The 15,343-nt window shown below is 43.3% G+C and overlaps 1 protein-coding gene across 1 annotated transcript; it reads right to left on the bottom strand.

The window, feature by feature from the left end:
- Positions 1-2,106: 2,106 nt before the first annotated feature.
- LOC308173823 (flotillin-2) lies at positions 2,107-13,303 on the bottom strand (the record flags this gene model as incomplete). Its single annotated transcript, XM_080548882.1, has 11 exons — positions 2,107-2,167; positions 2,892-3,041; positions 4,835-5,018; positions 5,575-5,789; positions 6,606-6,725; positions 7,393-7,506; positions 8,230-8,348; positions 10,479-10,602; positions 11,179-11,269; positions 12,447-12,522; positions 13,255-13,303. 11 exons carry the CDS (start codon positions 13,301-13,303, stop codon positions 2,129-2,131), a joined length of 1,281 nt encoding a protein of 426 aa, XP_080405008.1. The 3' UTR covers positions 2,107-2,128.
- Positions 13,304-15,343: the final 2,040 nt, after the last annotated feature.

The raw sequence follows: 15,343 nt of genomic DNA on the forward strand, positions 1-15,343 counted from the left end.
TTACTTACAATGACTGGCCACAATACAACAACACATATTAAAGTTTGACTATTCATCTGAGAATGAGTTCAACAAACATTTCCTATTTCCCTGTTCACCTACTGAAAGACAATATAACAAGGAGGTCATGTAAATTAACAATAGTGGAACAGCATATACTAAGTTTCAAAAATACATATAATTTAAAGCAAGATAAAATCACTGAAAGACATTGAACAGCATTGTCTAAACAGCAGAATGTCTCTGAGTGTTTGATATGAGAGTAAAAAGTTAGTTTAGCAAAGATAACTTTGCGGACAGACCGGACGGACTGTCTACATGGCTTAGTTCTTTTTAGTATTACGATTTAAAAAACAAAACATATTTGTTGTAAAAGTCAATGTATGAAGTTGAACTTAACATTTTAACTTCAAAACGTTCAAGAAAATAAGTTCTACATAGTGAATAAAATCAATACTTAAAAACAATTTCCCAAACTCATACTTTTTGAATAAATTCCTACAAATGAAAGGAAAGCTAAAGAGCAGCTACTGGTGACTGATGAGTAACACCATTCTACCTTTCCTGAACCAAAAGACCATCACAGCCTTTAGTGCACCTCAATGAATCACATGCTGAACTTCCACTAACACAGAGCTGTTTCTAACAACTAGCCTGCCACATCTGTGCTCCCTTTCCCTCCCTCAGACCTCATCCAATCACATTCATAGCTTAAGAAAAATCCCCTACAAAATATGACTCATAACCAAACAAACGGAGGGATCTGTTAAAATATAACCTGGACAAGATGTACATGGCATTCTTGGAATGGAAAGGAAACATGAGCTAACTCTAACCAAACACGAGATCCTTCAGACTGCCCGAGGTACCATGTCAAGTGCCTTTAGGAACAGCAGTTGTTTGAGGATAGCGAGCACCTGTTTATTAACATACGACAACTGAGATGAATGAGTGTGGAGTCAAGTTAAATAAATGATTGATTGAAGTAAATGAAGTAAATGCCTTAACCTACAAGAAGAACAATAATACAGCATGCAAATAATACAACAAATAATACAACAGATAATGACGTAGTGTGAGATGGGTCAGGTGGACTATTACTGAGGTTCAGAGGTTGATTAACCGTTCACCCACGTTAGCTTAAATGATTAAATTAGTTTATAACAGAACAACGTTAGCTTAAATGATTAAATGAGTTTATAACAGAACAACAACACTACACACACCACCTTCAGTAACTATTCACCCCATGGACCTTTTCCACATTTTCCACGTAACAAAACCTGACGTTAAAATAGATTTAATAGTTCTACACAAAATACCATATAATAAAGGTGAAAATTATGTTTTAGAAATGTTTACAAATTCCCCAAAAAATAAAGGCAGAAATCTCTTCAGTCAATAAGTATTCAACGCCTTTGCTACGACACTTTAGCCTAATTGACAGCATGTGATTGATTCCTATGCAAATCAGTGACCCTATACAAATAAAAATATATTAATTCTGAAATCACATTAACTATTATCATTGCACTGAGATGGACTCAATTCAACTTATGGAGTGACTTGTTGAAGACATTTTTGGATTTGAGCTAATTTTAGAAGTGTCGTAGCAAAGGGGGTGAATACTTAGACTATTTTTATTATTATTATTATTATTAATTAATTAATCCACTTTCACATTATAGGATATTTTGTGTAGATCAGTGAAAAAAAACATAAATGACATGTATTTTAAAGTCAGGTTGTAACACAACAAAATGTGGAAAAGGTCCAGGGAAGTGAATACTTACTGAAGGCACTGTATCTGTGTGTGTGTGTGTGTGTGTGTGTGTGTGTGTGTGTGTGTGTGTGTGTGTACACAAACACACACACACTTTTGGTTTAAGAGGCTTCCAGCTTCCAAGAATAAAACAATTATAAATAATAATAATCATAGTTGATAACTCAACAGTATACAAAGGAGCAGCGGTGCATGCAGATATTCTGGTCCTGTGGGAATTAAGGCACCAGAGGTCACTTGTTCACTTGTTCATATATAAAAAAACAAAAATCATTTTCAAGTGCATTTGAAGGCAGTCTATGAGTGCATTACACAGATATGAGAGGAGAGAGGAGTTGATTGTTTTCAGGCTTGAGCACCGGTCAGCTGCTGAAGTAGAGGGATCTGTTGAATAGAAACAGTCATATCAATGCTAGTGTGAGAGGAAGATAACGTTGCTGACAATGTGGTGCAGTCTTGGGTGTATTCAGTGAGGTGAAAGAAGGGCAGATGGAATATACAGAGCTGACTTGACTTGCGAATTCTTCACGATAGACTCAAATACCTGATTGACATGCCCCATGCCCCAGGATTCAAATATCTATAGAACAATATAAATGCAGCAATAGACCAGCCTTTTACCTATGAATGACCTCCTGCACGTGTATCACTGCTGAAGCCAGGCTGACTCCTTCCTTCCCTCCCAGGCTTACCTTCGTTAGGCCCCTCCCATGCTTACCTTGGTCAGGCCCCTCCCATGCTTACCTTGGTTAGGCCCCTCCCATGCTTACATTCGTTAGGCCCCTCCCATGCTTACCTTGGTTAGGCCCCTCCCATGCTTACCTTGGTTAGGCCCCTCCCATGCTTACCTTGGTCAGGCCCCTCCCATGCTTACCTTGGTTAGGCCCCTCCCATGCTTACCTTCGTTAGGCCCCTCCCATGCTTACCTTGGTCAGGCCCCTCCCATGCTTACCTTGGTCAGGTCCCTCCCATGCTTACCTTGGTCAGGCCCCTCCCATGCTTCCCTTCGTTAGGCCCCTCCCATGCTTCCCTTCGTTAGGCCCCTCCCATGCTTACCTTGGTTAGGCCCCTCCCAGGCTTACCTTGGTCAGGCCCCTCCCATGCTTACCTTGGTCAGGTCCACTCCAGTGAGAGCGTTGACGGACACAGGCAGTTCAGCGAGGAGGCGGCTCACTTCGCCTGTCACACGGCTGTTCTCCCCACTCAGGATGACGATCTCGTTGGTCTTGGCCAGGGGGGCGGCGATCTTGGCTGCAATCTGGGAACAAACATTTTCTTAATGTATTTTATTTCTTATATATATATATATATGGGACTATAACACTATGGGCCGGTTTCAGAGACAAGGCTTAAGCCTAGTCCTGGACTAAATCACACTTTCAATGTAAAATCTCCATTGAAGATGTTTTTTAGTCTAGGATTAGGCTTAAGCCTTGTCTGTGAAACCGGCCCTATATATATATATATATGGGACTATAACACACTTTTATAGAGAGCATCCCAAGTGATTGCCTGACCTGTTGGTACGGGAATGTGAAAGTGGCTCAGAGCCAATCGGGATAAGGAAGATTGTCAGGTCAGAGGTCATGGGGGGGGGGGAATCATCAGGCAGCAACAGCAGCAGCAGTCATCCCTCTACCTGCGAGAGACCTGCAGCAGGCAGACGACAGCGCTGGACTCCTCCCCCCACTCCACCCTGGTTCGACCTCTAACCCCTCTCCTCAGGTCATAGGGTTAGATACCTATCCATAGTAGGCTAGGGTTAGGGTTCTAGGTTTAGATACCTATCCATAGTAGGCTAGGGTTAGGGTTCTAGGTTTAGATACCTGTCCATAGTAGGCTAGGGTTAGGGTTCTAGGTTTAGATACCTGTCCATAGTAGGCTAGGGTTAGGGTTCTAGGTTTAGATACCTATCCATAGTAGGCTAGGGTTAGGGTTCTAGGTTTAGATACCTATCCATAGTAGGCTAGGGTTAGGGTTCTAGGTTTAGATACCTATCCATAGTAAGCTAGGGTTAGGGTTCTAGGTTTAGATACCTATCCATAGTAAGCTAGGGTTAGGGTTCTAGGTTTAGATACCTATCCATAGTAGGCTAGGGTTAGGGTTCTAGGTTTAGATACCTATCCATAGTAAGCTAGGGTTAGGGTTCTAGGTTTAGATACCTATCCATAGTAAGCTAGGGTTAGGGTTCTAGGTTTAGATACCTATCCATAGTAGGCTAGGGTTAGGGTTCTAGGTTTAGATACCTATCCATAGTAAGCTAGGGTTAGGGTTCTAGGTTTAGATACCTATCCATAGTAGGCTAGGGTTAGGGTTCTAGGTTTAGATACCTATCCATAGTAGGCTAGGGTTAGGGTTCTAGGTTTAGATACCTATCCATAGTAGGCTAGGGTTAGGGTTCTAGGTTTAGATACCTATCCATAGTAGGCTAGGGTTAGGGTTCTAGGTTTAGATACCTATCCATAGTAGGCTAGGGTTAGGGTTCTAGGTTTAGATACCTATCCATAGTAAGCTCGAGTCTAGAGTCTGTGCAAGATGCTTCAGCTGCTGAAGGGGGGGGGGGGGCTGTTGAAGGAGGGAGTGCAATGCTAATAAAGTGCTTCATGTGTTTCATTGGTCCAACATCTTGTTCGGGTGCAGAGTGCTTGGGTGATGACAGAGTGTTTTGCTGGGTTGGTTTTCACCCTGGGGACTGTGTGTGTGTGTGGCGTCAGTGAATCCGCTATTTATATCTTCAGTCTTTTATCTTGTCTGTTGTATTTTTTTTTTAGGAACGGCTGCCACACAGATGTTTTTCTGAATCTGAATAGGAGGTATTTCACAGATCACATGACGTGTACACAGCATACGTTAAACTAACTCTAGCCTGTGAGTAAGTTAAGATGACCTGCCACTGCGATTATCTAACACAGTGATTATCTGCCATCTGCCGCTGGGCCTGGAGCAAACAAACAAACGCTTGGGAATCTCTGGTTGGGGGTTGTCACCGATAACTACTGTCATGTAGGGAACAAACGTAGAAGTCAAACAGAGCTGTGTCAGGGTGTTTACCTTGGGCAGGGCCTCCAACACCAGGGCGGTCTTCGCTGCCTCTCCGTACTGCAGATACGCCTCAGCCTTCAGCCTCATCTTCTCCGCCTCCGCCTTCCCCACCGCCTCGATGGACCCGGCCTCCGCCTCCCCGATCCTCCGGATCTTCTCAGCCTCGGCCTGCGCCGTCAGAACCTTCTTGATCCTGCACAGAACACACCAGAACATCAACACATCATCCTACAGAACACACACTCACGTCTTTGCCCTGCACACCACAACACACACTCACGTCAACGTGAGTGACTCTACTGTAGTACGACTGGTTACTGCCGTCACGTTATTGTTACTTATTTAACTTTATTATTGTGATTTTTTTGTGTCTTGATGCTGCAATGCCAATGTTGAGGAAACAAAGCCAGAGAATTGGACTCTTGTGTGTTGGGTTTATGACTCTTGTGTATTGGGTTTATGATTGGGTAATAAAAGCGATTCTGATTGTGAAGCCGGAGGTAAACTGGGCTCACCTGACTGCCACAGTCACATAAAACACTAAACACTGTGCTGCTCATGTGGCAGCGTCATATGAGGCCAGGATACTAAGGAAAATATTGTTGTGTCACAGAAAACAGTGTTGAATCAGAGATGAATTACATGGGTCTCAGTGAGGCTATATGACAAAAGAACAACAACAACAACAACAACAACAACAACAACAACAACATCAACAACATCAACAACAACAACAACGGCTGACTCACTTCTGTCCCTCCGCCAGCTGCTGCATCTTGTAGGCCTCCGCCTCGGCGGGCCGCTTCACCGTGGCGATCAGCTCCTTCTCCATGCGGTCGATCTCCTTCTCCTCGATGGTGATCTGCTTCTTCCTCTGCACCACCTCGATCTCGATCTCCTCCAGACGGATCTTCTGCTGCTCCTTGGCTGCCTGCAGCTCGTACGCCAGCTGGGCCTCCGCTTTCTGGAAGAGGGGGGGGGGGGGTTAGAGAACGCTCCACACACACAGTTGGCTGTTCCAACGCTCCACACACACAGTTTGGCTGTTCCAACGCTCCACACACACAGTCTGGCTGTTCCAACACTCCACACACACAGTTTGGCTGTTCCAACGCTCCACACACACAGTTTGGCTGTTCCAACGCTCCACACACACAGTTGGCTGTTCCAACGCTCCACACACACAGTTTGGCTGTTCCAACGCTCCACACACACAGTTGGCTGTTCCAACGCTCCACACACACAGTTGGCTGTTCCAACGCTCCACACACACAGTTTGGGGCTTAAAGGGTTTGGCTGTATGACATCATTAGAATTTAGAATTAGAATAATTGTTTGTTGCCACGCCAATCAACTTCAGTTACAATTGTAGGAATGTGGTATGTTTTGCTCGAGGCACAGGGTCAGCCATAGTCAGCGTCACTGGAGCAATTAGGGGTTAAGTGCCTTGCTCAAGGGCATATGCTCGGATCGAACCAGCGACCTTCCAACTGATAGGCGGCTAACCTCTAACCTCTAGGCCACCGCCGCCCCTAAACGACTGTTCCCTGACTGGGGATTGAACCCAGGCCGTGGCGGTGAGAGCGCCAGATCCTAACCACCACCAGACCCCCAGGGAAGGATTCATCATTCCACCAACGTCAAGTAATCCCCTGAAGAGAGCAGTGCAGCTACAGCATTCTAGCAGACTGGAGGAATGTTACTTGATTTGATCGTGGTTGTAGTTAGGGTTAGGGTTAGAGGTGCGGACCTTAGTGTTAGTGTAGTCGTGGTTACGGACCTTAGTGTTGACTTCCTGGTTGAACGAAGCCTTCTGCAGCTCCAGTTCTCGTTTTGAGTCGGCCATCTTAGTGTCGGCCTGGAACTTGACATCCATCATTTCCCTCTTACACTCTGCTTCCTGTACGAGAGAGAGAGAGAGAGAGAGAGAGAGAGAGAGAGAGAGAGAGAGAGAGAGAGAAACAGAGAGAGAGAGAGAGAGAGAGAGAGAGAGAGAGAGAGAGAGACAGAGAGAGACAGAGAGAGAGGCAGAGAGAGAGAGAGACAGAGAGAGAGAGAGAGACAGAGAGAGACAGAGAGAGACAGAGAGAGAGAGAGAGAGAGAGACAGAGAGAGACAGAGAGAGAGAGAGAGAGAGACAGAGAGAGACAGAGAGAGAGAGAGAGAGAGAGAGACAGAGAGAGAGAGAGAGAGAGAGAAACAGAGAGAGAGAGAGAGAGAGAGAGAGAGAGAGAGAAAGACAGAGAGAGACAGAGAGAGAGGCAGAGAGAGAGAGAGACAGAGAGAGAGAGAGAGAGAGACAGAGAGAGAGAGAGAGAGAGAGAGAGAGAGAGAGAGAGAGAGAGAGAGAGACAGAGAGAGAGAGAGACAGAGAGAGAGAGAGAGAGAGACAGAGAGAGAGAGAGACAGAGAGAGAGAGAGAGAGAGACAGAGAGAGAGAGAGACAGAGAGAGAGAGAAAGAGAGTGTGTGACAGAGTGGGAGGAGGGCAGGAGAGAGAAATAGGAAATCAGAGTCTAAAATGAAAGAGAGGGTTAGGGTATAAGCACAAAGGACAGAGCATCTTACCCGTATCCCAGCATCCCTCTCTGCTTCAGCCACGCCTATGTCTGCATCCCGCTGGACGGCTGCTGTCTGCGTCTTCCCCAGGGAGCTCAGGTAGTCCAGTTTATCATACACATCCTACACACACACACACACACACACACACACACACACACACACACACACACACACACATACACACACACACACACAATTTCAGCTCATCATAATCTTGAGTGTACAAAAACATCAATAAGCCATCCGTCATGAAATGTGATAACATCTAATTGATTGACGCACTTGCGCTGAAGAGCAGATAACACAAACACAATCTCATTAGCCATAGATGCTGACAGTGCTGACTCACAGCTGTAGTACTACAACCTAATTCTAATTATACAAACCACCACTGGTGGACTCAGGGGGCGGGCAGGGGGGGCGACTGCCCCTCCTGGTGCCCCCACGGTTGAAAAACGTCTCTCTTAAGTGCCCTTTTGAGTGGCAAAATGCCCTTTTGAGTGGCGAAAATGCCCTTTTGAGTGGCGAAAATGAGAGGACGTGCCCTACTGGTGCCCCTCCAATGGTCTAAACTTGACCATGTGCCCCCACAGTTGAAAAACATTGCACTAAAGTGCCCTTTTGAGTGGCAAAATTAGAGGATGTGCCCTATTGGTGCCCTTCCAATGGTCTAAACTTGACCATGTGCACTGATGGGGTTCCATGTTGTGCAGTAGGTGCCCTTTTTTTCTTTTCACCCCCCCTGCCCTTCAAACAGCCTGAGTCCGCCACTGCAAACCATTGAAAGAATAAAGGTCAGCTTGGCCTTATCGTTGCCATGGTGCTGCTGTGCCACCGACCCACCTTGATGGTGAAGCTGAGGATCTCGATCCCCATCCTGCCCACGTCCGGCGCCGCCACCTCGCGCACCAGCTTAGCAAACTGGTCTCTGTCCTGGTAGATCTGCTCTACGGTCAGTGTACCTGCATAGGGGAGACTGGGTTAGTATATCTACAGTATAACACTACATATCAGAACACTGAACAATAGACATAAGACATGTTCATAAATGTTTATCTTCAGGGGAAAAAGTGCAATAGAAATGTGCAATACCTCTATTCTAAGTGCCTATTTATACATTTATATATTTTTACAGTATTATTATAGTATTATAACGCCACTGACCTCATGTCTTTAGCTTGCTTTTATAGTTGTTTTTATTTTCTTAAGATTGTTGTCTTTATTTGCACTTGACACCACGGACCTCATTGTCTCTTAGCTTGTTTTATAGCATTTTCGCTTTTTAATTGTCTAGTGTGTAATATTTGTGATATGTTATGTGTATGTTTGTGAATATGTGAATATGTTTTCTGTTTTTGCACCTTCAGAAGAACCACTACAATTTCATTGTATAGGCAACTGTACAAGGACAATAAAGTCTATTCTATTATATATCTAGTTCACAAACTACACACTACATGTGTACATGTGTACATGTGTTGTAGTCTCACTTAGCCATACTTCCAAATGGGTTTGTTGACGCCTATTTTGGAGGTTTGGAGAATCTTTTATTAGATATGTTCGGTACGCAACCTTCCAGTAGAATGTTTGTTTGTTGTAACGCGAGTCGTCTTTTTTGGCGCTCCGCCCGAGCAGGGCATTAGATGTCGAGGGGCGTCACTAATCTCACACGGTTTTCCCTTTGTAGCTTTTGCAAAAGATTTCCCAAACCCAAACTAGGAAAGCCTGGTGAGTTGTAACTTGTTTTAGACATTTATTTCTGTATTTTTTCTAGGGTTGTCAGTGTAAACACGCAAATTAATCATATTACCAAGATATATACTGTATATATATATTACAACTACAGCCATTAGACGGAAGTCAGGATCCGATTCTGTTACAGAACCTCAACTAGTAAACACAAACCAGGATTGCTGAGCGGTCTAAGGATGCTAGTTCAAGTTGCAGTCTTCTCTGGAGGCGTGGGTTCGAATCCTCCTTCTGGCAACCTTTGAGTTTTCTCAGTAATATAAAACACGTTGGACCCACTGCTTACATGTTCCTAAATATTAAATACGTTGGACCCATTGCTTACATGTTCCTAAATATTAAATACGTTGGACATACACGGTAGTATTCGTTCAGTGGACTACTGACCAACGACGAGTGTTGGGTCGTTCACCAAAGAGCCTCAGAGATCTCTCTGTTTTTGTGAACGTTGTGGATCAGGTTGCAAATCGTTTTGTGTGTTTTTGCATAGAGGTTTTTACTTAGAATGCACGCGTCAATAGTGTCTTGCTTTTTGAAGGACAAATTGTTTTATCATAGAGCCTTTTTGTCTGAATTTCTTTTCTTATATATTTTTTTTTTTTGCTTGACTTAAGTCATGTCACACAAGGTCACACAGTTTCAAATAATCTTATTCTACTAAGAGTGTGAAAAGGGACTTTTCTGTTCACTTTGTCTCTTCAGACACTATGGCAGTCAGTTTCTCAAACAGGCCTACTCACTGTAGCATTCATTTGGGTCAGATGTTACTGTTTACATTCACTTTTTAGCAGACGTTACTTTGTAACTGTTCTTTATGTGGTTGTCTGCTAATTAAGTCTGCAATTCATTATGGACGTTGTGGGCAAAGCCAAGCACTCCCTGAGACTTTGTTACTCTGCAAATTAAGAGATTCTAATCTCATTCAGAAATCATCAAAACTAAACTGAGATGTTATAATAAAGTAAAAGAACTGTGATTCCTCTGCCAGTCTGTCATGCATTTATTTATTCCAACACCACACAAGTTTTTGTTTTATCTCCCTCCAAAAATACAAGTAAATACTAGCATTTTAAACTTGTGTTTTAAATCACAACCTATTGTGATTAACTTAATGAACATTGTTTTAATCGATGGACAGCACCATTTTTTTAAACTCCCTAAGCTAAAGCTAGGCTACCCATTAGCAAAAACCATGAATGAGTGACAATAGATTCAGTCACTGATTTATGTCGACAACTTACAGAGAACATAGCTTACTTACACCAACAACTTGACTTCAGACTGTCCAAAAACTCAAAACAGTAGGGTTAGGGTTAGGGGGATATTGAAGAAAATTGCCTCACCTAAGATTGAGCGCAAATGTCCCTCCAAGGTTTGCAAAACCACACCTTTGATTTCAACGACGGTTTTGCCCAAAAACTGCTCACAAGCTATTGCCAGCAGATCTTCATCTGTCATGACTTTGATCTGAAGACGACACAGAGGAGAGAGTTAGACAGAGGAGAGAGTTAGACTTCATAAACAGCTTGAATGAGTGCTAGGAGCAGCTGAGGGGTGGGATTAAAAAGAAATCTCAAGAACTACTGTATCAGTTAAAATGAAAAATATCATAGCATGTACACCAGAAATGTTTATAATGTGTAAAACTTAAAATAATAAATAAATAAATAAATAAAGTACCTTGTAAAAAAAATAAAAATAATGTAAAAACAAATACAACAAACAAAGTACTGAGGTCCTCTGATGAGGGCTTTTATGGGCTCGTAAAAACAAAAGAAAGAAAAAGAGAAGCACTGAAGAAAATCTGGAAGTTGGGTGTGTTTAGGGAAGGTGTTTAGTTCCTCTGTACCTGTGCCACCCCTGTGACAGTGATGGCCACCCCCTCTGCTCTTTACCTGCGCCACCCCTGTGACAGTGATGGCCACCCCTGTGACTGTTTACCTGTGCCACCCCTGTGACAGTGATGGCCACCCCCTCTGCCGTCTCAACATACCTGTGCCACCCCTGTGACAGTGATGGCCACCCCTTCTGCCGTCTCATTACCTGTGCCACCCCTGTGACAGTGATGGCCACCCCCTCTGCCGTCTCAACGTCCTCACACTTGGGTTGGAGTGTCATAATCTCCAGTGTAATCCTACAGGCAATTGGAAGAAATTACTTTCACTGCAGGTGACACAAATGAGATAGAAATCTGAAACTAAGATCTGCATACCTACATGTGATAGAATAGAGAGGTATGGGAATCACTTTGAAAAAAGACACTGATTTATTTTTTCTACCTGCACATCAACATCCTTGTACAGTCACGTGACTTAAAGTAACTTAAACTTGTACAGTCACGTGGAGTGTTTTACAGTGCAGACAGGCAGTCGTGAAACGTTTCCGTGGTGGAAAGTTTATGGTTTTGAGAGCTCTACTACCATTATGTCCACACTTCCTTCACATGCCCCAAAAGCCTTTATTGACTGGCTGTCAGACAATGCTGCAAAACCAAAACTACAAAACATCCCATATTACTGAGGGATAACACCGGGAGGTGGCTGGTCAATCAGTAAACAGAGCCAGCACCGTGGACAGGAGTAAATAGGGGCAAGAAGGCAGAAGAGTGAACGCCAATGTTTCCATTACACACATTCAGAACTCATTAACGCAATCTAGGTCACTCAGAAAAGTGCTACGCAAAATAGAGGAATAGCCTTTCACTCTGTTCTCCTCACCTGGATGCAGATGACCAGTGTTCATGTAAATGACCGTGTTAGGGTTAGGGTGTCGGATATATGATTGTGAAGATGAGTTTGATCTGCATCTCAAAACCTCAGACTTTCTACCCAAAACGGTTTGTTGATTGTAGAACTTAATGAGCCATTAGAATTATAGATTTCTCCTGTTACTTGTTTATATTATATATGTTACGGTACATGTGGGAACACGGTACATGTGGGAAAACTAGGGTTAGGGTTAGGGTTAGGTGCTAGGGTTAAGGTTAGGGTTAAGGTTAGGGGTTAGGGATAGGGATAGGATTAGGGTTAGACATGCCAGCATGTACCAAATCGACGTAGCACCTAACCCTAACCCTAGTTTTCCTACATGTACCGTATTCCCACATGTACCGTAACATATATATATACGTATAAGCAAGTATATAGACACATATATATATATATATATATATATATATATATATATATATATATATATATATATATATGTATACAGGCCAAATCTGATCATCCACACAGAGCTCCAGTCACATTAGACTGACTAGTGAGGAACATTTGACACCACCACACTGACATCACCAGCAGCCTCACCTCTGGGTATCTGAGATGAGGCACCAAGCCCAGGCCCAGCCTCCCACCACATAGGTCTTATCATCCGAGCAGCCACCTGAGGACAGAGGAGCATCAAGGCATCACAAGTGTCCACTGGGAACAGAGGCCGCTCCTGTATTATTCATGCTCAGCTGACAGCCATGTCTGAGACATGACGACATACATACATACATACATACATACATACATACATACATGTGATAACTCTCTGATAATCAAATGTATTGAATTAGGCAGCTTAGTAACAAGAGACATGTTAACAAGCTGTGACAAGCCTCATACAAGTTCACTCTATCTAGCTGCCAGTATAGAGGTGGTTAGTTACCACCAGACCTGGGTTATAATGGAGCTGCTTGGCTGGGAGGAGAGAATCCTGACCCAGAGAGCAGATTAGTAACATGATTAGTAGCCTGGCTGCAACTCTCTGTGATGTGATTAGCTGGACAGGCAGACAGCCTCGTAATGGTGATCACAACATCTGAATGACAACTGGAGCTACACAGCTAACTGTACAACATGCTACAACCTTACTAGTATGGAAACCCTTCAGTTCAGTGGGTGTGGGTGAATGCATCAACACCCAGGCTAGCTCTACTGCTAACCAGCTACTCTCTGGTACTTTGTGGCTCAACAAATGTAAATGTACAAAAATGCATCTTTTACAATTCATAAGCGACCGAATCAACTGATTCATAATCACATAATCACACATTCAGTGGAGAACTGTTCGTGCACATAGGAGGACCAGCTAGCTAAACAACCACTATTAGCTAAGAGGCTAACCTACCAGACACGACCAGGGCTTCGTTGGGTCCGACCGTCAGGCAGCTCCCCATGTTTGTCCGAAAGTATTGTGAATATAAGTGAGCCTGCGAATTATGTATGTATGGTTTAATACGAGCTGTGTGTCCAGTTACAGTTATATATAGACAGTTATATTGTAGAGAAAGAGACTTCGCCTAGCTAACCACTGTCTTCAAGCCTCCGCCCCAACTGAAGATGTGACGTCACGTTTGTCATCACAACACGCGCTGCTAATCCCAGGGTTGATCCTACTGGCCTAGCGCTGACCAGGGGCCTGTTCCACCAAGCAAGATTACATCTCATTTCAGCTTGCGTTCGGTTCCGTCAATGTGGCTCAAATAATTCGCTGCTTGGTTGCTTGGCTTTTATTTTATTTTTTACACTTTTTTATTTATCTATCTATCTATCTATCTATCTATCTATCTAACAATCTATCTATCTATCTATCTATCTATCTATCTATCTATCTATCTATCTATCTACCTACCTATCTATCTATCTATCTAACTATCTATCTATCTATCTAACAATCTATCTATCTATCTATCTACCTATCTATCTATCTACCTATCTATCTATCTGTCTATCTATCTATCTATCTATCTATCACACTTTCAAAATATCAAGTTATCTATCACACAATCAATCTATTTATCTATCTATCTATCGATCACACTTTCAAAATATCAAATTATCTATCTATCACACAGTCAAACTATCTATCTATCTATCTCGTAAAAAGTGGTAACTAATATTTCCTAAAAGACACTTGACGGAACTGTCGTTCGGGATGTAGTTTCCGCCTGTGAGACATTTTTGACGCGCGTATTACCTAAACCAGCCTGTAAACCTGCTCGCTACCAGGTTTGCTCTGAAGGATTGGTTGCATAGCATCCAGGTTTATTTTGATAAGTCTCGCGATTTGGGTGGATTTCTTCTTCTTTTAATATAAATCTCCCGGGATTTATCAAAATAAGCCTGGCTTGTCCTTTAGCGACGTAGATGGAATTCCCCCCAGGTGACCTGACCCACCACACCTGTGGCAGTCTCTTGACATCATTGGTATGGATTGCCAAAGCCAATTCAACGATTCAGTATCGGAGCTACATCACAGCAATGACCTCAGTCCAGACCATATGCATATGCTGTGTTCAGGGCCTGGACGGCCCTGTGGTAGAAGCTGTTCTTCAGGCTAAGACAAACAGACTGAAGAACAGCTTCTACCACAGGGCCGTCCAGGCCCTGAACACAGCAAAGACCTAAGTTCTGGGCCCTGGACAGTCTGGACGGATTGTATGGCAGCTGCTGGACTGAAAAAATCAGGTGTAGTGCTGAGGCACAAACATGTACATTTCAAGCCTGCAAACTGTGACACTTTAAATAACGTGAAACAATACTATTGTGCAATATGACAACCCTAGTCGTCTATCTGTACAGTATATTACAGTGGATTGTGTACATAGCCTTTATTTATGTAAACCAGCTCCTTCCCTTCTTGTGATTTTTTTTAAAAGTTTTTTTTTTTTCCCTTTCCTAACACCAGGGGAGCCACCCATCCTAAATTTCGTTGTTTGGTACCTGTACTGTAGCAATGACAATAAAGTCCATTCATTCATGTAGCCTATAGCTGTTGTTCTTTGTCTACCAACGAGGACCACGTTGGAAACAAGTGTTTCAGTACACCTTTACATGCATTTACATCCTCTGGGATGTACTGTCTGTACTTTTTACCCAAATTAAAATCAATCAATCAATAGCTTATTAATGGTCCAGTCAGAGATGCGATGGTCCAGTCAGAGATGCGATGGTCCAGTCAGAGATGCAATGGTCCAGTCAGAGATGCAATGGGCCATAAGCAGCATTGGTCCAGTAGGGGAGTGAGGCTGGTGTGCCACACTGTGGCCACAATATGTATGACAGCTTCCTAGTGCACCTAGAGATGATAAGGAACTTTGAATAAAAGCCTGAATACAATTGCAGGCCTCAGAGTGCAATGTGGCAGCCAGGCATTGTCATAGTGTAGGCCTAGTGTGTTTTTATGATAACCATAACAGTCTATTATTAGCATTACA

This window comes from Nansenia antarctica (genome assembly GCF_963989245.1).
Source record: "Nansenia antarctica genome assembly, chromosome: 19".
In the NCBI taxonomy this organism is placed as follows: domain Eukaryota; kingdom Metazoa; phylum Chordata; class Actinopteri; order Argentiniformes; family Microstomatidae; genus Nansenia; species Nansenia antarctica.